General features: G+C 39.3%; 1 protein-coding gene across 1 annotated transcript in view; it reads left to right on the top strand.

Moving 5' to 3' along the window:
- Positions 1–27168, top strand: part of KDM4C (lysine demethylase 4C) — a 439327-nt gene that overhangs the window by 356782 nt on the left and 55377 nt on the right. The window contains exon 19 of the mRNA XM_090274104.1: positions 13649–13819. Coding sequence (XP_090130230.1) covers positions 13649–13819 — 171 coding nt within the window. The remainder of the gene's footprint in view (positions 1–13648; positions 13820–27168) is intronic.

Raw genomic sequence — 27168 nt, 5'->3', positions numbered from 1 at the left:
CTGCAAGAGAAACTTGGCAGTGTTGTGTTTCCCACTTGGCTCTGTTATTCCCACCATGAAGTGCTTGTGGAACTGGAACCAGTCAGCAGAGCTAGGGTTCCACTGTGAGGGACCAACTGCATGAGGAATATTTATAAGGCACAGTTGATATTTGGCAACTTGAAGGACCACACATACTGAGGGAAATCAAATCTTCCACTCCGAGGATCGCTTATCTGGTTATATATATATTTTTTGCATAGATAAGGTGTGTTTCCATGTAAAATGCTTGCTCACTTTTTCACAGCATTAATATTTCTCAGTTCCCAGGAAATTTTAAGTTTTTCAGCAAATTATGCCCATTAAAAAAAAAATATTAAGGCATGCAGTATTGTCTGATAGCTTGTTAGGAAAATTAAGTAGTGACACTACTTCCTTATTTTAACATTGGTATTAGAGTCAAGCACCATGAATACAATGAGAAATATAAATGGAATGTGTCAACAGACATACAACAGCAAAGGATATTTGACATTCTAACATCTTATAAAGCATAAGAAGCAGAATTTTTATTCCTTCACATAGAAAACAGTACTGAGATGACGCAATCATAATGAAATCCATAGGTACTGACAAAATGTAATGAAAGTATAACTTTTTAAGGCTGTTAACTGCAAGCAATAGCACTTAAATAACTTCCAACATGTCTATCTAAAAGGCCGTTCTCTAGGACAACATAATATGCCCGTGCTCAACAAAGATGATGTATAAAACTCTGGATTAACTAGAAAGGCCTCCTGAGGCCCTTTGACAGGAAGCCAGTGTGCCTGGCCCAGCTACTTTGTCCTGCTCCATCACAGAATGTCGGTAGCCATCTTGGACTCTGACACTCTTCTCACATACAGATCAGTCTTCCTTTCCTTTTCTGGTAAAATGGGCATTTTTTGACCATTCCTTGCCTGAAGTTGGCTTGTTTTCATCGTGAGGTATTGTGCATCCTCCCTTGTCTTCTTGTTCAGCACTGGGTGTAGGGGGTCAGTGAACTTAGAGTGGTATTCGAAGAAGCATAAGAAATTCCTGTTTCTACATTTTTCAATAAAATATCGTTTTAATTTTTCTTTCAGCCGTTACTGGGTTAACCTAGCACCTAACTTTTGCTTGGGTAAGGGGTAGTGAGAAGAGAAACCCCCTTTTTTGTGGGCCTCCGATATCCTCCTGAGCTATTTTCCCCATTTTGCTTTTCCCTCCTTGAGTTCTAGATAGGTCTTTTAGTCAAGTTTGTGTATCTTTCCCCATATGTTTCCGAGGAAATAGAAGAAAATATAGAATTTGTAACTCTTATATTCAACAGCTTTTAATTGTACCTTAAAATCTGTTATCACATTTCTTTATCATGTATTTGGGGTAAAAAAACTGTCTTTGCTAGAGACAAAAAAGCTGCTTTTGCTGAAATTGTAGGGATCACAGAGATGAACCTTGGTGATATTTGAGAGGACAGAAGGGCTGTAGGCATGAAACTGGAAGAAGAGGGGTGAGAGCTATTGAGTCTCTCAGTTCTTTTCCTTCCTTCCCTGTCTCCACGGAAACCCCACACACCTCTTTCAAGCACGGAGCTAGACACATACATGCTTTTAATTAACACTAGATAGACTGTCAGATGGAGATTAGCTTGCTTGATTAATAATGGACTGTAAAGGCTTTGTGGCTTTATCCCCTAAAGGGATGAGCTAGATAGGCAGAAACTGCACTACTCCTGCTTCTGTTGTGATGGGAAGTAGAAAACATTTGGCTGACTTTTCTTCCACTATTCCTTTGACTGTTTCTCCTAAAAATTTGAAAAACACCTAGAAAGCCTGTGCTTGCCTAGTCTCAGTCTTTTTCTCTCACATTCTCATATAAAGTATTATGTCTTTATAAAACCACAAATGGCCTGTTCCACCCTAATTTTCTCTCTTGTTCAAGGTCACCATCCTCCTTTGTTGTCAGTAGTAGATAAGATAAATAAAAATAATAATTATAGCTAATATTTATATAGTGCCTTTAGTTTACTGTACATTCTTATACATCATACATTATCTCATTTGGGCCTCACAGTAACCTTATGTGGCGGTATTATGATGGTATTCATTTCATAGATAATGAAATGACATTTCAGAGAAGTTCAACAGTCAATGAGCTTCCAGGTCACTGGGGCCAGAGCACATGGCATTTCATTCATACTGTGCTGTTTTGGCAGTCATTTTTCCAACTTGAGACTATGGCTTGGGTTAGCTTACATGATTTCATTATATACTTGGACTTCCTTCTTGGTGGCACAGAAAAACTGTTACACTGTTTAATTAGTCTGATTTGCTTTGGGTTTCCTTCCTTAAAATTTTTTTGCATATATTTAAGATATTTTTATTCCATTCACAAACTGTAATTGAGATTCAAAAATCATTATTGGCAAGAGTACCATACAATAATACCCTAGGCCCCTTGCTTCTATTGAAAATATCTTATCCAAGATAATCAAACAAAATTGTTATATTATCTTATACTTGAACAATTGTATTATCTTATACTTTTCCTCTTCATTTCCCCCAAATTGTAATTTCTTCCATATTTTTTTTCAAGATTGCTTTGAGCATTTTAGGGCTTTCGCATTTTCACATAAATTTTAGAATGAGTTTATTAATTTCTATACATGTGCATAACCCAATATAAATTATTGAGATTTTATTGAAGCTATAGTTATCTCCAGATTTTCCTCTTGGTACACAAGAGGTCTGACAAGTTACTGACATACTAAAATCAAGGCAGAGCTTCTGGGGGCAGGCATTCAGGGACTCACCTATTCTCTAACAATCAATGAACTTAAACTTGACTTAGGAAGAGCTCACATCAGGTTCCATCTTAGCAGTGAATGCTGCCATGTCCCTGTAGCTCCACCTGTCTAACTGATAGGAGCTTTCATCTTTGTTTTTTATGCAGTAAGTTGCTTACTCTTCAGAATAGAAAGCAGGAGGTGCTTTACCTGTTGAGACTTTCCTACATTAACACAGTGAAGTATCAAAACATGGTTCTCCCATTTCAGTTTTCTTGACTTACCTCTCAAACAAAGCTACTTGCTTTGAGGTGAGCTCATGACTCAGATGGAAAAGAATTAATTTTTTTTTCTCAGTATCTTCTGTAGTTTATTAGTTATACCTCTACAGACGTTATAGTGAATAATACCTTAAATCTGCTGGGAAACTGCCTACCACTAATTTCCTACTCTATTATATATTTGTCCTTAAAAACCCATGAGAAATACAAGTACACATGAACAAACAGACATGTAGAAAATTAAATACTTGTGACATTTTTATGAGTCTGCTTGTGCATTTGTCCATGAGAGCAGTTATTGCTTCATGAAGCCCCAGGGCTTTAGGTTTTTCTGGGTAGAAGATTTTTACCTAGCTCTGGTAATTTTATGAAGAAATTTTTCATTATTACAGGGCAGGTTTAGATGAGCGACACCTGCTGCATTAGTTTGGTAAAAGAAGAAGAGTTTGTATTAATTTATTTACTCAAATCCCTCTAGGAATTTTTGTAAGATGGATACTTGAAAAACTTCAATAATAATATCTCACAGGTTATTACTATGCAGAAATTAGGGAGAAATAATAAAGTGGAGACGGTCAATGGGTCATGTGATACAAATGGAAGTGTACTTTTTGTCTGTTTATTGAATAAGTTACTTGGCTTTCTTTCTTATGCTCTCTTGCCTTGTATACTCTGTGAGCTTCTGTATATACTGTTTTATTTGGACTTACACCCTTTAATAAATAGAGATGGATAACCCAGTCATTAATTTTCCCTAGATGACATCTCTGCCCATGGCACATCTTGCCAGATGTTGGGTGACCCTCCTTCAAGGTGTGAATACAGATGAGCCTTGCTAGGTCTTGGATGAGAAAAGATCCGTCTTGCCAAAGCATAGGAATCTTCTTTCCTTCTACCACACAGGACTCTTCCTCTGAGCCCTATATTTAGAGGTCATATTTGGACTAAGTGCTCTCTCCTCTGTCAGAAACTCACTGGGGAGAAATGATACTTGAGAATACAGTACATATTCCAATCTCAGCATTTGTTAGATTCCTATGTCAGTTTAGGTCACCCCAAAATTACCCATTTTAGTTTCTATAAGTTAACCTGTCACAGAGGTGTCTTGAGTTTTATTTCACTACTATGTTCTTTTATGGGCAGTACGTACAAGCACCATTATATAGGTCGTCGGCAGCCGTCCGTCTCGAGAGACGATGGTGTAGCTTCTTAAGAGTCTATCTGCACTGCCGAGAATGGCTGTGCAGTCCAACTCGGGATGATACGGTATCTGTCTCCTCCCGTGTTGAATCGACATCTTGTGATGACGCTGGAGTGTCCTCCCCAGTGAAGCTGAAGCTACAGAGCCTGGGCAGGGTGATATGGAGGGTCTGCTGTTGCCCATGCAGCAGACACCCCCCTCTCTTCGCAGCTGAAGGATCCAAGGGAAAGACGGAGTCAATACAGCTTGGCTTCAGGTGCGCCGCAGGAGTTGCCGGTGTTGACTACAACGTCGAACCGCCTTAGGGACTCCGGCTCCGGATTTTCTGTCGGGGTTTACTCCCTTAGCCTTTCCCCTGAAGAGGTATGCCGCAAGGCAGCGGAGGTTTTTTGGAGTCAGAGTTTTCCTTCTCTGATGTGCCCTGACTGGAAGATCGAACCAGCGACACTTAGCTCGCAGGCCGATGCTCAATCCACTGAGCCAAACCAGCCAGGGCAGATTATATAGGTAACATTGTGAATTTTATAAGGCTGTTGTTAAAAGGTTGACTGCAGTACTTCTATATAGTCCAGATGATAAAAATCATTTTTATAATTTAGTATCAAGAAGAATTTATCTGGCAGGAAATTAGGAAAAAATTACAATTTCTTTCACTAAATTCTGCTAGAATTGAACAAGCCTATCAGTTTTGAGTATAAGCAGTGACGGTGATAGCAGTTTTGTGACCCTGCCCTAGTAGTAATCATGTTACTGTTGTTACTAGATATTAGTATTTAATACATTACTACAGAAGCATAGATATTATACCACAGATTAATTTTTTCAATATTATTTCAACATAATTGTTTCTTTTGTAGTCCTGTGCTTTATTTTATGCATTTATAAACATCAATCTGAGTAGGGGTTCACAGGCTCACAAAGTAACCAAAGGGGTTCCTGGCACCAAACACTCTACCCTCGAATGGCCTTCCTGATGTGTGTGCATGTGGGCTTCCTACCTCTTTCAGGCCTGACTCAGATGTCCCTTGTGATGAAGCCTTCTCTGGAGGGCCCCTTCCTGCCCCTACCTGGGTGCTCTTAATACCTACAGCCATGTCTGTTTTCCTTCTATTTGTGAGCTATTTGAGAGAAGGGGTGCTCCCATTTTATTTTAATTCTTAGTTCCTAGCAATGTGCCTTGCTTGTAATAAGCACTCAGTAACTGCTTATTTAAACACCACTTTTGCACTCCATGTCCATCCTTACATTGCTTTTCCTCTCTGCATTGTTTGCCAGCTGGTTCTTGGCTCTAGCTCAGAGTTTACTGCTGTGTAGTACTTACCAAGTAAGGAATGATGATTTTTTTTCATTCTATCTTGTCAACACTGGCTTTAACTATTTTGGAGTCAGATTGCTGGGTGTTGGTGTGCCTTTGATGAACCAGTGCGCATTTTAGGGATGTCTCTTAGTCACTACTCAGGTTGTAATCATTGATGATGAGCCATCTTTTTTCTGAAGTGTGACAATTTCAACATTGGTTAGAGTCTTTGGAAAATTAAAGATCTTTGTAATAAGGGCCTATTTAATTTCTAAGCCCACCCTGATTGAAGGCAAGATGGTATCAATGGAGAGAAGACCCCTTTACATCTAAACAATTGGATTGTTTTATTGGTGTTGCCCTTTAGAAGTGGCTTAGTTTGATGGGAAGAACAGATATAGTAATGAGTCTCAAAAAGATTTGATGAGGTGTTTTTTTTGTTTGTTTGTTTGTTTGTTTTAAATAAGTTCAGCCCCAAACCTGAGAACAAAATCTACGCAGCCCTGGCTGCTGTAGCTCAGTGGATTGAGCGTCGGCCTGTGAGCCAAGTCAGGGCACATGACTAGGTTGCAAGTCAGGTCCCCAGTTGGGGGCGGGAGTGAGAGGCAATCACACAGTGATGTTTCTCTCTCTCTCTTTCTCCTTTCCCCTCTCTCTGAAAAATAAATAAATAAATAAATAAATAAATAAAATAAATAAAAAAAAATCTATGCATTTGACTGAAACAACATTGTTACAGAAACAGGGGAGTCCAAAAACAAACCCCAGAGTTTTCGGCTGGGAGATAGGCAGCAGGAAGCAGCTTTCAGGATGCCCTTGCATGCCTGGAGCTAGTGGCTGGATACGTTGTTGCAAAGATCCGCTTTACTTCCAAGACTCAGGAAGATGGGAGGGATCTTGGACTGTGGGCTGGTAGGGAAGAAGCAGACAGAGCCTACGTAGGGTTCTGTGAATGGTCAGAACTGTTTGCAACACCCACTGCGTGAGAGGACGCAGGGTGAGAGAGGAGGCAGGGAGGAGGAGAGAAGGAGCTGCGAACATTTTGGGCTGGCTCTGGCTCTAGGAGGCTCTCTCTCTCAGGCTCTCTCTGGCCCTTACGCCCTCACTCTCTGGCTCTTGTGGGCTCCCTTCATCTGGCTTGGAGCAGGGGTCTCCAGGCGGCTTTAAGAAGAGGCTCTTGCCAGACTGCTTGGAGAAGGAGAGGAGATCCATGCGATTTGTAGGAAGAAGGCAGTTTACGAGGAGGCTGAGAATCCAGGCGGTCCTGCATTGAGAGCTGGAGGGCACCACAGCACAGAAAGGACCTCCCCAATCAGAACTGAGTGATTGGCAGCTGCTGGTAAAGCTGAACTGTGTCTAGGAAGTAGGGAAACGGTGTTTCTGACTTTCCTAAGACTGGCCAGGTCTGGGAGGGGGAGGCAAGACTTTGTGTAAATAAACAATTCTTTTTCTTTTCACCAAACTCTCGTATTCAGAGTTATAATTCTGGCGGCGGGCAATCGGACCCCTAACTAAACAGCCCGTGGGTTCAGTTTCAATCGGAGCAGCCCAGGGGTTCTGTTACAACATGTCTTAGGAATGAGTAGTGATTATTAAGAACAAAATAAAACTGTCCTTTTTTGTTACATCACATTTGACCTAAATGTAAGATATAAGTTAGATGAAATTTTATAATTAAATTTGTATATCATTCCACTTTACAAAGTGTTCATTTTTTTAGGTCCTTCTTATATCATATTTACTGAACTGAAAGGTAAATGTTGATGATGGTCTTTTCTTACTAAGTAATTTGGCTTCAGTTTTTTGATATCTTAGTTAAGTAGATCCAACTGTGGATTGGTCATTATTAGTAGAATCAGAAACTTGCAAAGGCTTGTATTTTTATTACATTTAGTATTTTCAACAATTATTAAAGAAACACAATGGAAAGTACAGAAAAGTACATCAAAAAGCAAATAAGTACAAGTCCATTGCCTAGAGTTATACTTTATCAACAGCTTAGTATATCTTTTCTTAGTTTTATTTTATTATTATTTGTGTGTGTGACAAACCATCACAGCACTTAATGGCTTAAAATAATGACAGCTTTTTAGCTGGTGATTCTGTTGATCATCAGTTAGGCTGGACTCAGCTGGATGGCTCTTCTGTTCCAGGCTGTTGCCTCATTCATTTGTTGTCAGCTGCAGAACAGTTTGCCTTCTCTTGGCTGGATTCTCTTACATGTCTTGGGCCTCAGCTCTCATCAGTGTGTTCTCACGTACCTGCAGAGTGAATTGAGTTTGTTCGCATGAGAGAGTCTAGGGTCCCCGGAGAGACAGCAGAAGTGTACAAACCTCCTGAACAAAAGGTCTTGAATCGGCTTACTGTTATTTCTGCTGTAGTCTTTTGCCTACGCAGCCTAAGCTGCAATGCTAACTCAGATTCAAAGGGTGGAAAAATAGACTACAGCTCTTGATGGGAGGGGCTGCAAAGCCAAATTGCAAACAGGGAAGAGTGAAAATTGGTGGACATTTTTGCAACTTACTGCAGTGTCTGTGCATATCATATGTATGCATATCTGAAAATGGAGAGCATATACAATTATTTCTGCATTTTCATTACTAGGTGGACCCCAAATCCCAGTTGTTATTTCAATGCTGTGACTTACTGGGGAGATTAACTGAATTTTTATATGAGAATTTTCTCAAAGGTATGTAGAACAGAGGAGGTAGGAACTCAATAAACCATAGTTTAAAAAGAAAATAGAAGTTCTTTAAGCAGCTGCTTGAATTCTACCAGTCTCATTTCCTGGTCGGTCTTATTTCTCCTTTGATTTCTTTCCACATTTATTCTCCTCATTGGTGATGCTGAGGCACTCATAATGGGAAAACACCTGTTTCTGGACTCCACTTCAGCGTCTTACCAGCTCTGAGACCTTGGAAAAATCTCTTGACTTTGTACCTCAGTTACTTCATCCAGTTAATGAAAATAATCACCTCACAAAGTTATTGGGGAGAATTTAATTCTCATGTATATGAACATGTGTTGGAATCTCTACATGTGTTATTGTTTCTTAGGAACTCTTTGATGCTTTTGTGGACTATCTAAAACATTTTCTTAACATTTTTTCACATACCCAGCATTTCAAACTGACTTTTAACTTTTCTTTAAAAGAAGTTGCATTAAAAAAAACCCAACACTGTTCATTTTTGCTTAGTGCATGTTAAAGAACATTTGACTTTCAAAACCTTAGCCTGAACACTAATCTTCAAAATACCATAGCCATTTCTTTAATCTGACCGAGCCCCCTTGCATAACGTCTGTCTTCTGTGATCAGAAATGACATTCCTAACATCAATAGATTCTTATTCTTTTCTGACAGGAAATATTTTTGAGGATTTATAATTATTTATGGGGTATGCTTATCAATACATTTTTTTCCCTGTAAAAAGTAAATCAGAAATCCTATAAAAATAGCATCATGAAAAAATCTGTTTTTCTTAGTTTTTCCCATGAGATGGTCATGCTTGAAGCTTATGAAAATTTTTATTTAGATGAAGGCTGTATATTTAATTTTGGTGTGGGCTATCTTTTCAATCAGTCAATTTGCATAAATTTCATGTCCTAAACAGAAAGGAAATGGTTGTGGTCTGGAATCAACCCTTTCTCTGTCAAGTCTGTATCACTTTTCTTTTCCCTGACTGGCTGCTTCCACTTTCCATACCCTGTCAATTTAACCATGAACCTTCTTTATTCCCTTCTCCTACCCATATATATGCCTCCCCACCCCAAGACAGAAGAACGTCTTCCTACAACTCCCTATTGTTTCTTTGCCATTTTCTAAACTGAATGAATCAAATTCTCTCCCATTTTGAAAATGTGTTTGTACCCATCCTCATAGTTCATTTATTCATTCTTTTGTTTATTGAGTCATTGTTCATTCATTCATTATTCAGCAGCAGTGTTGTACACACCCTGCTGGATGCCATGAATAAAAAGACAGATATGTCTTGGTGCTGTCCTGTGGATTTGCTCTGTTGTAGGAAGTCCGTGAAAGTGGCATTAGGCCAGGCCTTTAAATGAGTTATAAACAGAGGCTTTGGTAGCCTTGGTAGTGGGGGAAGGAGACCACGTTATGCCTTCCTTCCTAAGGACCATAGCTATGTGTATGTGCTGTCACAAGGGTCACGCTCCAGAGTGGATAGGGTAAAGAGCAGGACAGCAAAGATTTGGGGCTGGATTGAGCCTTGTCATGTGAAATCAGGGTGCCGTGCAGTCAGACATGCCAATTACTGGGTACAGAAGGGAACAATGGTCTGTTAACCAGGTCTCTGGTAGTTCTCATTTCCTGAAGTGAAGCCAGTTGACATTTGCTGAGAACCAGCTGCAAATGAGTCTAGGTATTTTATGTACTTCATCCTATTTTACAGCAGACCTTTCATGTAAGTATTATCCCTTCTACAGATGAGCAAACTGAGGATGATAAAGTTTAATTAACATCCCCAAGATCACCTAGCTAATAAGAAGCAGAACTTAGAATTCAGATCCAAACCACCATCTCTTTAAGATGGTAAATCCAATTTTAATAACAGGCACAAAGGAACTAATATAGTGAAATGCAGTATTTGCCCTTCTAACCACCCTAGGCCTCCTACTGTATCCTTTGGTAAAATGTTTGCACACCTAACTACACCTAAGGGCACAGGAAATTTTCCCAACCAATACAGCTGTCACTGGGGAACGATTTCAAGGAGGAAAATATTCTTTTATTTTTGTTAAGCATGTGAGAAGTCAGATGGCCAAACTCACTCTACAGGTAGCAGACCCTTAGGAACATGTTTGTCAGGAGTTGTCCCTTGTCCAAAGCATGAGCATCTCTGTCCTTCCTTCCTTACTTGAGGCCCTCATCTTCTACCTGGACTGTTGCAGTAAGCTCCATCAGCCCCTCCTCCACCTGTAGCCATACATACATGGCTCATTTTTCATCTGTACCCAAACCTCTCAGTGGCCTCCTTAAGGTCACAGGATAATGTCCAGATTCCTTAGGATGGCATAAGACCTGTCCTTCTTCCTACATCCTCTCCTCCCTCCCCTCCACTCCCATGTGGCAGCAGGACCTCCTGCAGTTCCTAGAACAGAACAGGCTGTTTCTGGCCTCTGGGCCTTTGCTCATGCCCATCACTCCGTGCTTCATTTCCCTCCTCCCCTAATTCTGCCCATGAATACGAAGCCATGCCATAGGTGGCATGCTAGAATATGTCCTGTCAGTCTTCTGTTGTGCCACCTATAAGATGACTCCATGGCACATACCGGTGTGAGCCTGTTCTAGAGAACAGGATTCAAATTTTAGTGGTTTTTGTATATTTGAGTTCCCAACACCAGGGGTGTGCTTTGTGCCCACTGGCTAACAGCAAATGACTGTTGGAGGAATTAGTGAATGAATGACTCACTGGGCATGTGTTCTTTAGTTTCTAGAAGGAAAAGATCAAACTTAGCACTTTATTTGTCCCCTATAAGGTATTTTAGCCATTTTTGAAATTCGTGGGAAAAGGAGGTAAGGCCTTTACTAGAATTGAGATTCTAAATGACAACACTAAAACCAAGTAACATTCTAAGTAATCCTTTTGGAAAATACTGGGAATTAATGAATCCTGTTTTTTTCTGTAGGTATAAGTGACATATCAGAATAATGTTATTCTGTGAGACTGTGCCTTCAAGGGCCCATTTATTAAAGGGCCTGGACCTTCCCAGGAGCTTGATTCAGTACCTTTCTAGTGAGTCAGACCTTGTGGCAGCAAGTGAATCAGGTCAATGAGTGAGACTTGGAGTCGGGGAGTAAATGGGTTCCCAGTGCTTGAGAGAAAACTCCTGCATAAGATGTTGACTATTGACTGTCTGGCAGGAATGGGGTTGTAGGATTTCCTGAAAGGGGATCAGCAGCCTTATCCTGAAAAACAAAAAATACAAAAACTCCAATATACAACAAACTGACATTTCTGGAATATTTACTATGAGCCAGAAGCTCTGCCACACATTTTCAAAAGAAAGCCTAATCCCAGAGCCTTCTGCTTTCATAGCATTGTGCATATATATACCCCAAGACCCAGCTGTGGTTTTCCAGGAGGTTATGGACATGTGTGGAAAAGGAAGTGTGAAAAAAAACCAAACAAACGGAAAAGGAGTGGAGTCTACAACTCACGACTGTGTTCTTGGGGAAGCACTGTGGTCCATCATGGCTATGCAGCTGTTATCAACACAACTTGATAATGGAACTTTATCCTTAATGTTTAATTAAAAAATGACATTATCTGTCTTGTGCATTACTTTTACATTTTATAGTTTAAAACTATTAGTTCAGCTCTCCTACAAGTCTTCACAAAGTAGCTAGGTGTATTTTAAGACTGACCAAATGAATAAATGGGTTCATGTCCTTGATGCCAAGATTCTCACTGAGAAACAAGGGACATACAAATACAGATGGGGAGACCTGAGAAAGAACCATGTTGGGATGAATAGGGATTTCACTGTGAACTTAAGATCTCTAAGATATATACATAAGTTTTTATGCATGCATCTGTGTACATGTACGTGTAAGTGTGCATACATGCATATATTCCCTTGCTGTGTCTTTTTGAAGGATCAAGAAGGAAAGATACCCATGTTGTAATTACTAATAAGCACAGCTAACACCTGCATGTTAGTCTTTAATATCACTCTTCTATACAACAAACCACATTCCCCAGGGAAATGCTGGCATCTTGTTAAGCCAGGAAGTAAGAAACTGCTTTTTAGAATTTTTAAAAAGGCTATCTAAATCGCATAGGAAACCGTTTGAAGGGGCTTTGTCTATTGGCCAAACCTGGGATAATCTTAGCACCAAAATAATTATGTATTAATTATAAACAGTTGTGGAGGAGGAATTATTAAGTTGATGCTGATGATCGATGGATAGATGGATGGATGGATGTGGGGAGAGCAGGCACTTCTTGCTTAAGAAATGACAAGTGCCAACTAGTAAATGCAGAGGGAGGGAGTGATGGAGCAAGAACAAGCAGCACATCATCACTGTTGTAGTAAAAGTTGGATCAGGCAAGACTCATCAACAGATGTTAAATCCAAGCAGAAGTGTGTAGGAATAGAATTTTTGCATGGTGTTAAAGTTTCTCCCACAGATTGATTATTAGCTGTAAAAGAAAAAGGGTAGTTATAAAGTGGAGAAGTTGGACCGTACTTTGACCGGGATCAAAATTCACATCAGCATTGAGAAGCAGACAATCACGTATCTCCAGATGTGATATCCTGAGAACACAGCATCACCTCTGTGGTGTTCTGACCTGGAATGTACAACCTGGATCTAATTGCAAGGAAACATCAGACAAATGCTCTGTTCAAAAAGCAGGGGAGGGAGAATTGTATCTTTCAAAAGTATCACAATCATAAAAGACAAATAAAGCCTGTGGAAATGTTCCAGATTAAAGGAGGCTAAAGAGATGTGGCATCTAAATGTAGTACCTGACCCTAGCGTGGATCCTATACTTGAGAGTGGGGTCCGGAGTGCAAGGGGTGCCCTAAAGGTCGTTATTGGCTCAATTGAGAAACTTGGAATATGCATTGTAGAGGATTGTGTCAATGTTAAATTTACTGAAGTTGACAAATGTAACTATTATATAACTATGGTTATGTACCCTCTTTGAAAACACACACTGATGTGTTTAGGAACAAAAGCCCAGTAAAGCACAAATGGTTGGTGGTGAGGGGTTAATATATGTGTGTGTGTATACACACACAATTTTATACATATTTAAATATATAAAATAGAGACATAATATGCAAAAAAGGAAATGGTAAAATGTTAATAGCAATAGATGACAATAACTGAATCTGGGTAAAGGGTCAAAGAGTATATGGCTGTTTTTGTACCATTCATATTCATACAACTTTTAACTCTGAAAGTATTCCCCAATAAAATGTTAAAAAATTAAAAACAACAACTATATCATTACCAAGTCAATGATTGTTTTCTAAATAAATATTTTTTATTTTCTGTCCTCTCCTCTTCTCTTTCTCCTCTTTCTTTTCTTTCTTCCTTCTCTGTCCATCTTTAGAAGTTCAAGGCTGGTGAGAAGAGCATTTCCGTGGGGCAGACCGTCATCACGAAGCATCGGAATACTCGGTACTATAGCTGCAGAGTGATCGCCATGACATCACAGACCTTCTATGAGGTCATGTTTGATGATGGCTCCTTTAGCAGAGACACATTCCCTGAGGATATTGTGGTAAGTTCCTTGGGTGCCTGTTCCCTAGTTTACTTTTTGTATAACTAAAGCAGCTGAACCTTTCAGGAATCTTTCTTTTGGCTTTTGGAGTAACTCATTTTACTTATTATTTCATTCATGTGTGCTGTTTTCCCACCATGAAGAAATATCGTTTTCTCTTAGGTTTCTTAGCCTTCATCATTGTAAATAGTAGCTAAGTAAACTTAGACTCAGTTTCCAAAATTCTTTTAATTAAATGAGAAATGTATGTGGCCAGGGACATAAAATGCAAATTCACCTGTTTTTTTTTTGTTACCGTTAGTATATTTGAAATCCTTTGTTACTTCTTTTTCTTTATGCTTAACTGAAGAATATGGCTTTTATTAATCTGACCTGACAGTGACATCTGTGATCTGATGGAAATATCTGTGGGTGTTTCATATGGGAGTAACAAAACTTACACAGAAAAAAGGCTGTGACTTTTACTGAGTTTCTTAACTGTTATCTGGAATGGGACGCACGTGTGTGTGTCTCCATTGTCTACCTGTCTGTCTCCTCTTTCCTCTGTCCCCTCAGTGAAGACTTGGGAATTATTCACAGGAACTAGTGAATGTGTCTCAGGAGTTTATTTTTAGCAGGATGTTTCACAAAGAACACTTTCCACAGAAGGTTTTTTGAAACTGAGATCAAACAGAGAACTGGAATCAGGATTAGTCCAGTGGTCATCTTATTATCTCTTATGTGTTTAAGGAAGTAACTTCTGCCTCAGATCTTTCGATGCATTGTTCTTTGTACTTAGAAAGATGTTTCTTAATGACTCTTTAATAGTAATAATTATGTGTTATGTATATTTAATAATTAAGTCTGACCATGTGAGGTTGCTCATAAATATTTCTAGAACTTTGGTCTCCTGGGTACAAAAAAACATTGATTTAGTAATCTTTGTTATGCTTACTTCTCTATGCTGTTAAGAGACACAGTTTTAAACAAAAATGGCCTCGTTTGAAAGATTTTAAAGCAAATTAATTTAGGCAAATTAATAATCCCAGGGCTTGATCATGCACCAGAAGAGTGAATTGTGCTTCTTTGCAAGATTCTAACTGGAACTTCACATTGCTGCATTGCCTTTGCTCTTCATAAACAGCAAGTCTTGGATGACATGCTTTCCTTGTTAGAATACATTGTCCCTTTAAGCTCTCAGTCCACAGCTCCTGAGCACCTGTGTGCATCTCACTGGGTGCTAGCAAAAATAATGAGAAAGAAGATGTGATTCCTGCTTAGTCCAGAGGGGAGGCAGGCTGGTAAATGGGTGCTTTCTATAAGTGTGATCAATGCTATGAATGAACCAGATGCAACTTACAATCTGTTGGGTCCAGAAGAATGAGTAAGAGACTCCACAGGGTTGGTCAGGCTAACCTCGTGTACCTCGTGTCAGCACTGCTTCCAGAACCCTATGTGCATGAACTCACTTCCTCCTCACAGCCTTACATGCTAGGCACTACTGCTTTTCACATTTTACTTCTAAGGAAACTGAAGCACAAAAAGGTAAATAACTTTCCCTGTCACACATAGCTAATAAGTCTCAGAAAGAGTGTTCAGTCCCAGAGTCTGGCTTCAGAATATCAGTTCTCAAGCCCTGGGAAGAAAAGACATTTAAAGCAGGAGGAGAATGGTTTTGCAAGGCTACAAAAGGCTTGGAAATATACAGGAGACTAAGTGCCCTTGGCTTTCACCAGCCTTGCCTAGGCTACATACTTATTTCAGAATCAACTCTTTTGTGCTGAGCCAGAAGAGAGAAAACTTGGGTGGGGTGTGTGTGGGGTGTGATAAAACTTCTGAGCACTAATCCCCAGACCTGAGTAAATAGGACTTTGCCCATGCTAGTATTTAATGAATCCTAAATTCTCTTACTTCACAAGCTCCACACACCCAGCTAGTTTTAAGCTTTCCTGGAATGTCTTTAACTTGTACATTGGAAAAGAGTATCTGTGATCCTGGAAGTTTTTTGAAATTCCATATATCTCTCCTTTGACACCTTTTGTTCCCACTCTCTGTGAACTGAAACAAGTTTGCTTTTAAGTATGTGTGGGTGTTGTGAGAATACTGGCTCTAAAATTTATAAGACTGTTTGGAAGCACTGTGGCATTGAGATCAACAAGTGTGGATAAGCAGGACTTCTTGCAAAAATGGAGGCCTAGACAGACACACTGCATCTCCCTTTACAACTAAAAAGGAACATAAGTACCTCAAAACTAGAGATAACCAGAAGTTCCAGAAAATCAAGCTGCATAGAAGTCCAACAAACAAAGATATAAAGAAGAAATACTCATCCAGACAGGTTGGAGGGGAGGGGAGGACGCAGTGTGGTGGTGGCAGCAGCGGCGGTTGTAGCAGGCCAGCGGAAAGTGCAGTCACACATTTTAAAAAGTGGAGAGGGATACCTGGGGATTGTTTCCAGCTCCTGACCAGACCGCGCAGTTCATGGTCCCATGGCCAGGGAAAATTAAGCCTCATTACTTCTGACTGTGCAAACCAGTGAGGTTTGGGGTGGAGGAAGAAACTGCCAGTCTCTCAGCAGAGTCTGCTTGTTTAAAGGGCCCCCATGTTCACAGACCCACCCACTCTGGGAATGACAGCCAGGGCAACACTAGAGATGCGCCAGTCCCATACAAACTGGGAGAAGTGCCTGGAAAAGGGGTGAGTGCTGAACAAGCAACATTGTTCTCTCTCATACCCCTCCCCCACTTACAGTGCCACAACATGATGAAATAGGTCGCCCTCTACTGACGAGAAAACCTAAGGCTCTGCCCCTTACAATGTAACAGGAGTGGCAGCTCTACCGAAGACACAGAGGTAAACAAACACAGGAGTATGTCAAGATGAGGAGACAGAGAAGTATGGCTCAAAATGGGGAACAGATCAAGGTTCCAGTAGAACTAAGTGACGAGGAGATAGCCAACCTAACAAATGAGGAGATAGCCAACCTAACAAATGAGGAGATAGCCAACCTAACAGATGAAGAGTTCAAAACACTGGTGATACAGATGCTCACAGGCTTGACAAATATGCTTAAGTATGGCAAACGCATAAGGGAAGAAGTGAAGGCTATGCTAAATGAAACAAAGGAAAATCCGCACAAAACCAGTGGTGAACAGAAGAAAACTGGCGTACAGATCAATGATTTGTAACACAAGGAGGAAAACAACAGTCAGCCAATACAGAATGAAGAAATAAGAGTGGAAAAAAATGAGGAGAGCTTAGGAACCTCTAGGGCAACTTTAAACATGCCAACATCTAAACCATAGGGGTGCCAGAAGGAGAAGAGGAAGAGCAAGAAATTGAAAGCTTATGCAAGAACATAATGAAGGAAAACTTCCCATATTTGGTGAAGGAAATAGACATACAAGTCCAGGAAGCACAGAGAGTCCCAAACAAGCTAGATGCAAAAAGGACCACACCAAGACACATCATCATTAAAATGCCAAAGGGGAAAGATAAAGAGAGAATCTTAAAAGTAGCAGGAGAAAAGCAGGGAATTACCTACAAAGGGGTGCCTATAAAACTATCAGCTGATTTCTCAAAAGAAACTTTGCAGGCAAGAAGGGACTGGCAATAAGTATTCTAAGTGATGAAGAGCAAGGACCTACAACCTCGATTACTCTACCCAGCAAAGCTATCATTTAGAATGGAAGGACAGATAAAGTGCTTCCCAGACAAGATAAAGCTAAAAGAGTTCATCATCACCAAGCTATTATTATATGAAATGTCAAAGGGACATACTTAAGAAAAAGAAGATTAAAATTATGAACATTAAAATGACAACAAACTCAGAACTATCAATAACTGAATCTAAAAAATAAGAACAAAATCCAACTAAGCAAACCAGAATAGGAACAGAATCATAGGTATGGGGATCATTTCGAGGGTTATCAGCTGGTAGGGGGATGGGGGAGTAATGGGGAAATGGTACAGGGATTAAGAAGCATAATTGGTAAATACAAAATAGAAAGGGGGAAATTAAGAATAATATAGGAAAGGGTGAAGCCAAAGAACTTATATGCATGACCCATGGACATTAACTAAGGGGGCTGGGATTGCTGGAGGGAAGGGAGGTACTGGGCAGAGGGGAGCAAAGGGATAAAAATTGTAACTACTGTAACAACATAATACAATATACTTATTAAAAAAAGAATGGATAAGCAAAATTTTTTACAGCTTGATGTGCATTACTTAATATATTTAGTAGAAGTTTGAGGGGCTGTATGTCTATGCATGTGTGTGTGATCAGAGCCCTCGCCTTGGAGCAAGGGGTAGTGTGTGCAATGGCAGGAGAGGCATAGATTGGGGGGAAACCTACCTGAATTTGTGTGAATGCTAATTTCTTCAGGGAAAAAATATAGTCACCTGCAAGCAGGTTTCTCTCTTTCATCCAGCCATTGCTCCCTCTATAAGGGGGGACCCATAAAAAACTGGAATTACCTTCTGGAGGGCAGGCCCCTTGTAGCACAGGCTTCCCCAACTAGGTGAGTGTTCTAGGAACCCATCTGTATCAGTGTGCCAGCTGGTGTTGTTGTGAGAGGCTGCATTCAGGTTCAGTGAATTTTTTAAAAGATCTTTCAGCGCGTTTGCCCATTTCATGATGGGTGATTTACAAGCGCACCTGCCCACACCTCACTAATGATCAGTAGTTTCTGACCAAAAAATGGCATGACTCCCATGTGCCACCCTCCCTATTCATCTGATCTCGCCCTGAGCCACTTTTTTTGTTTCCCTGAATGATAACAGTCCTCGAAGGGAAACCTTTTGCCAATGAGGAAGAGGTGAAACAAGAAAACAGCAGAAGCACTAAAAGGCATCAAAATCAATGAGTTTAAAAACTGTTTTGAGCAGTGGGAAAAACATCTTAACGGATGTATTGCATAAAATGGAGAGTACTTTGAAGGTGGCTGTAGTTTAAACATGTAAGAATAAGTACACAATTTTTTTTATAAATAAACTCCAGGTTTATAGGGGTACCCCTCGTGTACTCCCCCACCTCATCCCATCTCTGACATTTTTGGTACTTGTTTTTGTCCTTACACCAAGTAGGAAAGTTTCAGTCATGCTATGTTTTCCGTAATTTCTAATAGTATCACCATTTGTTGCCTTTTGTGGATTCTTGCTCTTTGTTATCTTGGTGCTGAATTAGACATCTCCAGAATGTCTCTGGTGGCTCTATAGGGAAAGTGTTTTTCCTTATAATATTGTATCAGAGTTCTCTAAAACAAAACAAAACAAAAACAAACAAAAAAACCCCAAACCAATAAGGTATGTTTAATGTATTTAATGTAATAAATATACATATTGTGTATGTGATTTATTGGCTCACGTGGTTATGGAGACTGAGAAGTCCCAATATCTGCGTTTGGCAAGCCAGTGATATAGTTCCAATCTGATTCCGAAGGGCTGAGAACCAAGAGAGTTGATGGTGTAGTTCCAGGCTGGAGGCAGACAGGGTTGAGACCCAGGAGGAGCCTGTGTTTCGTTTAGAGTCCAAAGGCAAGAAAAAGCTAAGCCCCAATTCAGAGGCACCCAGGCAGGAAGAATTCCCTTTTGTGGTGAGAGCCAGGTTATTCTATTCAGGCCTTCAAGTCATTGGATCAGTCCACTCACACTGGGGAGGGTAATGTGCTTTACTCCTTCTATCAGTTCAGGTGTTAAACTGATCCAAAGCACACTCACACTCATCCAGAGTAATGTTTGACTAAAACATTACTCAAGTTGGCACATAAACGTAGCCATCACAAATATATTATCCTGAGGCATTTAGAAGGCTCTCTACCTGGTGATGCCAGAAGCTCTGACTCTGTGGCAGGGTGTAATTTCCTTTTCCATAAAACAGTGACCACATTGTTTTGGTGGGTTTTCAGCTCTCCGTAGATTCAGTCCATTAGCCATGTACTTTGTCCTGGTCATCATCTATCTTTCCACAAGGTGAAGTCATGGTATTTTAAGGCAAGCTTTTAAAATTTAAAGGATTATCAAAGGTTGATTGAGGTCTGTGTTTCTCACTGAAATTAATGAAAGCTACATGATTAAATGCCTTTAATGTATGTCACCTAAACGGCACTTTGAGATAGGGGAATTTGATGTCACATTTTAAGACATATTGGATGAATACAATTAAGTATATTATAAATATATTTACATGTAAATTATATTGATTCCCCTATATGATATAATGTAAATATATTTGCATCATCATTTTTTGATATTCATCTACATAGAACTCTCTTCTGGGAGATGGGGACCCTGATTGGTATCCTAAGGTTGAGTTTCATCAAGCAATAAGAAAAATGTAATCAGGTCTGTTTCTGTCTCAGTATTTTGCAGGTCATGGCAGAATAATTATTTGGTGGAAACACTAAATACATTTCATGTTTCACAGACAAATCTTATTTTCATTAGATGTTATACCCATGACATCTGAAACTGGCGGTAGAAAATGATATTTTTTTCTTCTGTTTGAAAACTCTAATTTACACAATGTGCTTATCAGGTGTGAGTGCCGCTGGGAAGTTCTTTCCTCAAATGCATGTGAAATCAGTATTATGGCTACTGAAGAATGAGTTTCTCTAATTGAGTAGTTGCTAACTAGCACAATTTCAGTTTTTTAACCATGAACATCACATTAAGAATGTCAAGTTTAATCATCCCCAAACTCTCTATGTCATGAATATCTTCCCTTATGAAACCTAATGCTTTAGTAAAGCAAGTTACATTCTCTTGTTTATAGAGTCACTGATTACAAATAGCTTTATAAACTCATAGAAGAGAACCTTTACCGCAGGCTCTCCTATCCATGCGTTAAAGTTTGCCAATCATTAAAATGCCTATTTTTAGGGTTATGTGACCAGAGAGATTATTTGAAGCTGTAGGGAGAAACATTCTTTGGACTACCAGATATTTATTTTCATACCTAGGTACTTTATTTCTGTGATAGCAAGAAAAATGTCCCAGAATTTTCCTTTCAACAATACACCAGCAGAATATGTGTATCAGTCCAGTTAAACCCAGCATGCAATCTGTAGCTTTCAAAGGCAGTAATAAAAGATGTATTGCAACATGCCTCCTCCTGTCAGTCTATGAAATTGCCACACACTTCCTGATGAATTTTTTTGTTTCTTACTCTTTTGATGGGAATGGAAGTGCCCACCTGAGAGAACTCAACGAGCAGGGACTCCAGGGCCCCCTTTTAACCTCTGCTGAAACCTGGCATCCTTGAGCATGTCCATGCTGACACTAGAGTGATGACTGCTTCCTTTCGTCTGAACTCAGAGCTCATTTCGAGGGCGGAAGTTGGTGCAAGAGGATCTGGATAGTTCTGGGACAAGTACTTAACATTCACTAGTGGGAGTGAGAAGAGAAACAGGACCATTTAGAAATTTGGCAGCAAGAGTCCATCACTGAAATTTCCATGAGGATTTGCTACATTTTTCAGCCTCTGTTGAAATGTGAAAGAAGCATAAGAACTATACTCTTCAGGATGCTGGGAGTCTATGGTCATGGCCTTTAGTTTTTGCGGGATGTATGGTACAAATTGAAGTTCTTAGAGCTAATTTTTTCTCATTTTTTTAAGCAAATTGCTTAAACTTTTGAGCCTTCATTTTTTTCCCCACTAAGAAAGGGATAATAATATCCACCTTCTAGGATTATCAAAAGGACTAAATAAGATAAATGCCTGACACATAGTAGGCACAAGTCATTTTTTTAAGGGATTTTAACTTTAGTCTGTGGAACTTTTTTCTCCCTTTGTCCTTTCCATCTAGTTTATGCTATCTTTTCTTTTCTTCATGGTTTTTGGTTAGAATATGTGTCCTCAGAACTTTGTTCCTACTTGTTAGGTTAAATGGGTACCTGTATGTGTGAGATTTCACTGTGTCAGCTTATTGTGCCCACTTGGCCAGTAAGTATAGGGGTGACTCTGGATGTTCTGGAGGCAAAAGAACATCACTGAGCGAGGCGGGGTTTAGAAACTAAGGAAAATGTTCCTGGAAACAGTCTCTACTGGGGGATCCCAGGAAGCATTTTTAGATTCCTCTTGGTTCCTAGGTTTTGAGGTACTCTGCATTTACAAGTCAGGTGGAAGTCACCCGACTCATCCCACATCATCTATTATGTTGGCTCCAGACTAATGCCCCTAACCACCCTACACCCCGAGCCCCCACCATGGTTTTTCTAGAATCAATGGAAATTTGCCAGAAAAGGCTCCAGAAACTTTGTTGGTTGAAGATTCTTCAAGTATGGTCCACATGGCATTTAACTGCTGAGGAGTGGTGCCCTAGCTCCTTTTTCTTGACTGAGGACAGACTCGAGAACCTGTCAGGTGAAGGCTTCACCAAATTCTCACTGATGCTTGCTTCACCTTGGAAAGCCTCTTATACACGTCAAAGTTACTGCTTTGATTTTAATCAATATTCAGTTTAAAATTTACTTTTCTAAGCCTTCAACTTCAACTGACAAATTTTATTTTATTAACATATCTAATAACTTTATACAAAAATGAAAACAAACTCATTTATTTCATTACTAATATTTATAAAATGTATAAACCTGACAGATCAAATCCTAATCATTTTCATTTAAGTAATCAAATTTCCTTGGACATCTTAACTATGATTATAGATTTAATATATACGATTCTTACACATGTTACAGTTTTTCTAAGCACTTAATGTCCATAACTATTAAGTCAGACATTAGTTGTTCAAATTCTCCTAAGTATTTCAAACATCTTCAAAAATAACATAAAGTAGTGCAATATTTATAAAGCACATTACTGTACCTTTATAAACATAACTTGCATTGGAGTGATTGTATTTAAGCACAGTGTAACTGATAAATATATAAATAAGAAGAATGTACCCACCAAGGTGAATAGAATTACTATCTTTTCCAGGAGTTTACTTAGAAAAAATAATCTAAGAATGTCAGGGCCATTCAGAGGCATAGAGTCTGGTGGTATCTCTGAAAACTAAACCTACAGTTTCTGGGCAAGGGCTTCTAACTAAGGTCACATTTCATCTGATTCATGAATGCTATAAACTTTGTGTCCTTCACTGAAACCCTAACTAGTCTCATAAGTTTCATGAACTGTCGCAGGTTAGGCCCTGGAATTTTATTCTCTTTTGAGTAAATTTTGTGTCGTTTTTTGCCTTAAAGCCTGGGGCTACTAATGAGTGGTTGAAGCCCTTATTTGAGTTGGACTCCCTTTCATTTTTATAAATTGTATGGATCTTACTGACTATGGTTCTGTAGCTGTGCTCATTGACAATTTCCCTTTATCACTGGTGATCCTCTGAAGAAAAGTATGTTGTTCCCCTGATGTCCCATGCAGGAGGTTAACTAGTTGTCCTGAAGACACACTGTTAGTTAGGTTTTTCTTTTTATATACTGTATACCTTCCTCACTTGACAGTATTTCTCTTACCACTCTTTTGGTAATTATCTCAAGGTGATTGGTTTAGAAAACTTACTCCCACAAGAAAGGTTCCTAGTGTATTCTTTCAAAGGGGATTCAAGGTATAGCTTCTCATCTTCTGTCTAAAAAAAATCAAAATAACTGTATTGAACCTGGGGGCAATGTTATTAATTTCTAGGACTTCATCATCTCTTTTCAGTGTAGGGCTTAAACCCAAAGGTGGAAGGCAACATTAACCAAACCTACCCTGTGTTTGGAAAAATCTAGTGATACTCTTTTTGATCAATGTATTCAACACTGCTAGGTACCTTAGGGGATTCAACGTCATCTTTGTTGAAAAGCCTATTAAAATACTTTGTTTATTTATTTTTTATTTTTATTTTTTAAATATGTTTTATTGATTATACTGTTACAGTTGTCCCAATTTCTCTTCCCTCTGCTCCCCTCCACCCAGTGGCCCCCCCTCCCTCCAGTTGTCCCCCCCTTTTAGTTCATGTCCATTGGTTGTGCATATAGTTCTTCTCAACCTCTTCCTGTCTATTCCATTCCCTCCTGCTATGCTTCTTAATTCCTGTACTATCTCCCTCCCTCTCCCCCCCCACCCCCCGCGGACCTCCCCCTAGTATGTTCCCCATACCTATAGTTCTTTTTCCACTCTCGTTGCCTGTTTGCCTTTGTTTTGATTCTGTAGCTTCTGTTGTTGGTTGTTGTGATACAGTTTTCATTTTAATGTTCATAGTTTTGATCCTCCTTTTTCTAAACCAGTCCCTTTAACATCTCATATAACAGTGATTTGGATCTGATGAACTCCTTCAGTTTTACTTTGTCCTGGAAGCACTTTCTCTGTCCTTCTATCCTGAATGACAGCTTCGCTGGATAGAGTATTCATGGCTATAGGTTTTGGATTTTCATTACTTTGAATATTTCTTGCCAGTCCCTTCTTGCCTACAGAGTCTCCCTTGAGAATTCAGCTAATAGTCTAATTGGGAGCCCTTTGTACATGATTCTTTTCTTCTCTCTTGCTGCTTTTAAGATTCTCTCTTTATCTTTAATTTTTGACAATTTGATTATAATGTGTCTTGGAGTAGTTCTCCTTGGGTCCAGTTTTTCTGAAACTCTCTGTGCTTCCTGGACCTGTAAGTCTATTTCCTTCCCCAAGTTTGGGAAGTTCTGTTTTATTATATTTTCACTTAAGTTTTCAATTTCTAGTTCTTCTTCTTCGCCCTCTGGCAATTCTATAATCCGTATGTTCGATCTCTTATGGCTGTCCCAGAGGTTTCTGATCCTCTCCTCACTTCCCTTACTTTCTGTTTCCTCTTTGCTCACTGGTTGACTGTTTCTTCCCTATGTTCAAATTTGTTGATTTGATCTCCGGATTTTATTTCCTCACCACTTGTCTCGTATGTGTTTTCGTTCGTTTCAGTATGAGTGGCTTTCAATCCTTCCTGTTCTTGTTCTAAATATTTTGTTAATTCTGTAAACCACCTAATAACTATAGCTCTGAATTGAGCCTCTGAAAGGTTTCTTATTTGTTCATCTGTCAGGTTCTTCATCTGCTGCCTGGTGAGCTGCGTCACCGGGATTTCTATAGTTGTCTGCCTCATTTTGACAGATTTGTTTTTTGCTTCGCTTCCTGGGCAGGCTGGGGGGGGGGGGAGGGCAGAGCCCTGTGTACTCGTCACTACCTGGTGACAGGCGTAGATCCACAACCTTTTTCGTCGCCCTGTGGCGCTTTGAGTGGGGGCGGGGGTCCAAGATGGATTTCTGCCATTATTCTCCGTTGAGAGACCGGGATCCATCCTCCCGCCCTCTGGGCCTCACTGTCCGAGGCAATGGGGGAGCTGCCTTTCTCAGCGTTGGGGTCGCGAGCTGCCTGGGCTCGACTGTACCCGGGATTGCTCTTCCTGCCACTGTCCCCGCTGCTACCACGAACAGCACCGCTGGACCTTTCTGTTCAAGTTCCGATTTCGCCCCTCCTACCCGTCCGACGAGCGCTACTGGTTTATAACTTTGTACGTTAGTCTTCCGTGTAGTTTTATTTTCTGGAATTTCTAGTTATCTTTTGTTTTGAGGTAGTTGTATTCCTTTCTAGTTGTAGAGGGAGACCCAGTGTGTCAGAAGTCTCACTTTGTGTATTTTTTAATTGAGTTGCAGAAGTTTGTTTTTGTAGTCTATATATGAATCCTTTTTTTTTTTTTTTTAGTGAAAAGAAAAAGTTATTTATTTAACAGTTATATAGATTTAGTTATTTGCGGATTTCTGTTGTTAAGTCTTATGTTCTTTAAAACACCCACAAACACATATCCTTGCCTCCCCCCTACCAAACGAGGCTAGTTTTAGAAAAGTCAGAGAAACCCTTTCCCTACTTTCCAAACACAGTTCAGCTTTACCAGTAGCTGCCAATCATTCAATCCTGATTCAGGAGACCTTGTCTGTGTTATGGTGTCCACCAGCTTTTAATCCAGAACCTCGTGGATTCTCAGCCTCCTTGGAAACTGTATAGTTAGTCCTTTTGTAATCCACATGGCCAGTCTGTTCCCAGTCAAATCCGCACAGTCAGCCCCAGCCCCAGTTAAATGCACATAGTCAGCCTCAGCCTTAGTCAAATCCACACCGTCCGCCTTGAATCCTTTTTTAAGATATGGGTTATGAATGTTTTCTTCTAGCTTGCATCTTGTTTTCACTTTCTTAATAGCATCTGAAGAGCAAAAGTTCTATATTTTGATAAAGCCCAATTTCCCAGTAGTTCTTTTATAGATCATGTTTTAATTTATAACTTAAGAAATCCTTGCCTAACTCAAAGTCAAAGATTTTTTCTTATGTTCTCTTCTAGAGTTTTATAGTTTTAGGTGTCACATACAGAACTATGATCCATTTTGAGTCAAAATTTTTGTGTTCTGTGAGGCAAAATGAAATCCATACAACATAATTTAATGAATTGTGGAAAGGATTAAATGAGAGAAAATACATAATCTTCATAGTGCAGCTCTTTACACATGGTACTCAAAAAGTGTGGTTCCTTTCTGATCTCTGACTTACTTTCTCAAAATTGCACTGCAGAAGGGGAAAATCTGTTTTAATTGTTTCTTTTAATATTCTGAACTTCAAGAAAGCCTTTTGGACAACTCATTTGTGGATCTACTTAAATATCAGAAATATTTTCTAAATGTGTATTGTATAGATCTTCAAAAATTTAATTTCAATATTATAATTTATATACCTTTAGAGTAAGAGTAGAAAATACCAGATAAAATAGTGGTTCCTTCTGCAATTAGATCTTCAATATGATAAATGTGCTTAGACCTAAAATATACTTTCACAGATTTTAGATCACTGTTTCCAATATCATGTCAAACTGGGACATAGTTTGTTTTTCCAAAGAAATAAAGCACGAAGTGAAAGGCAAAAAAGAAAAGATTTTTGTTGTTGTTGTTGTTAGTAGTGTAATAGAAATTAATGAAGAAGTACTTACCTAAAGAACAGATTAAACTCCAAATTTTCCATTTTAACCTTAACTTGTCTGTACCTCAGTTAGATATATGACATCCACTAAGCTTCAAGCTTCTTGAAAACAAGGACCATATCTGTTTAAGTTACTGGTATGTACCTAGGTCTTAGTACAGAGCCTGGTTTGTAGTAAGTGTATATTAAATAGTTGTTGAACTAAATAATGACTAAACAAATTAAAACGAACCATTACATTCAGATATTAAATTTATTATTCTTTAGACGTTAGTATATTGTTTTAAAATTCATTATCAATATCAATAATTGTTTTAAAACTTGAGTCCAAGTTTGTATTGTAGGTTTCATGCCTTTCCAGATAAAGAATATTTGGTTCTTAGAGCAGGGCTGTGTTCCAGCAAGACTTCAGTGTTTCAGCTTCCACATAGATCCCTGTAAATAAGAAG

The sequence above is a fragment of the Furipterus horrens genome, unplaced genomic scaffold (assembly GCF_987537825.1).
Source record: "Furipterus horrens unplaced genomic scaffold, mFurHor1.1.pri manual_scaffold_4, whole genome shotgun sequence".
Taxonomy (NCBI): Eukaryota; Metazoa; Chordata; class Mammalia; order Chiroptera; family Furipteridae; genus Furipterus; species Furipterus horrens.
The sequence above is the reverse complement of the archived record's forward strand: the minus strand, read 5'-3'. Positions and strand labels throughout refer to the sequence as shown.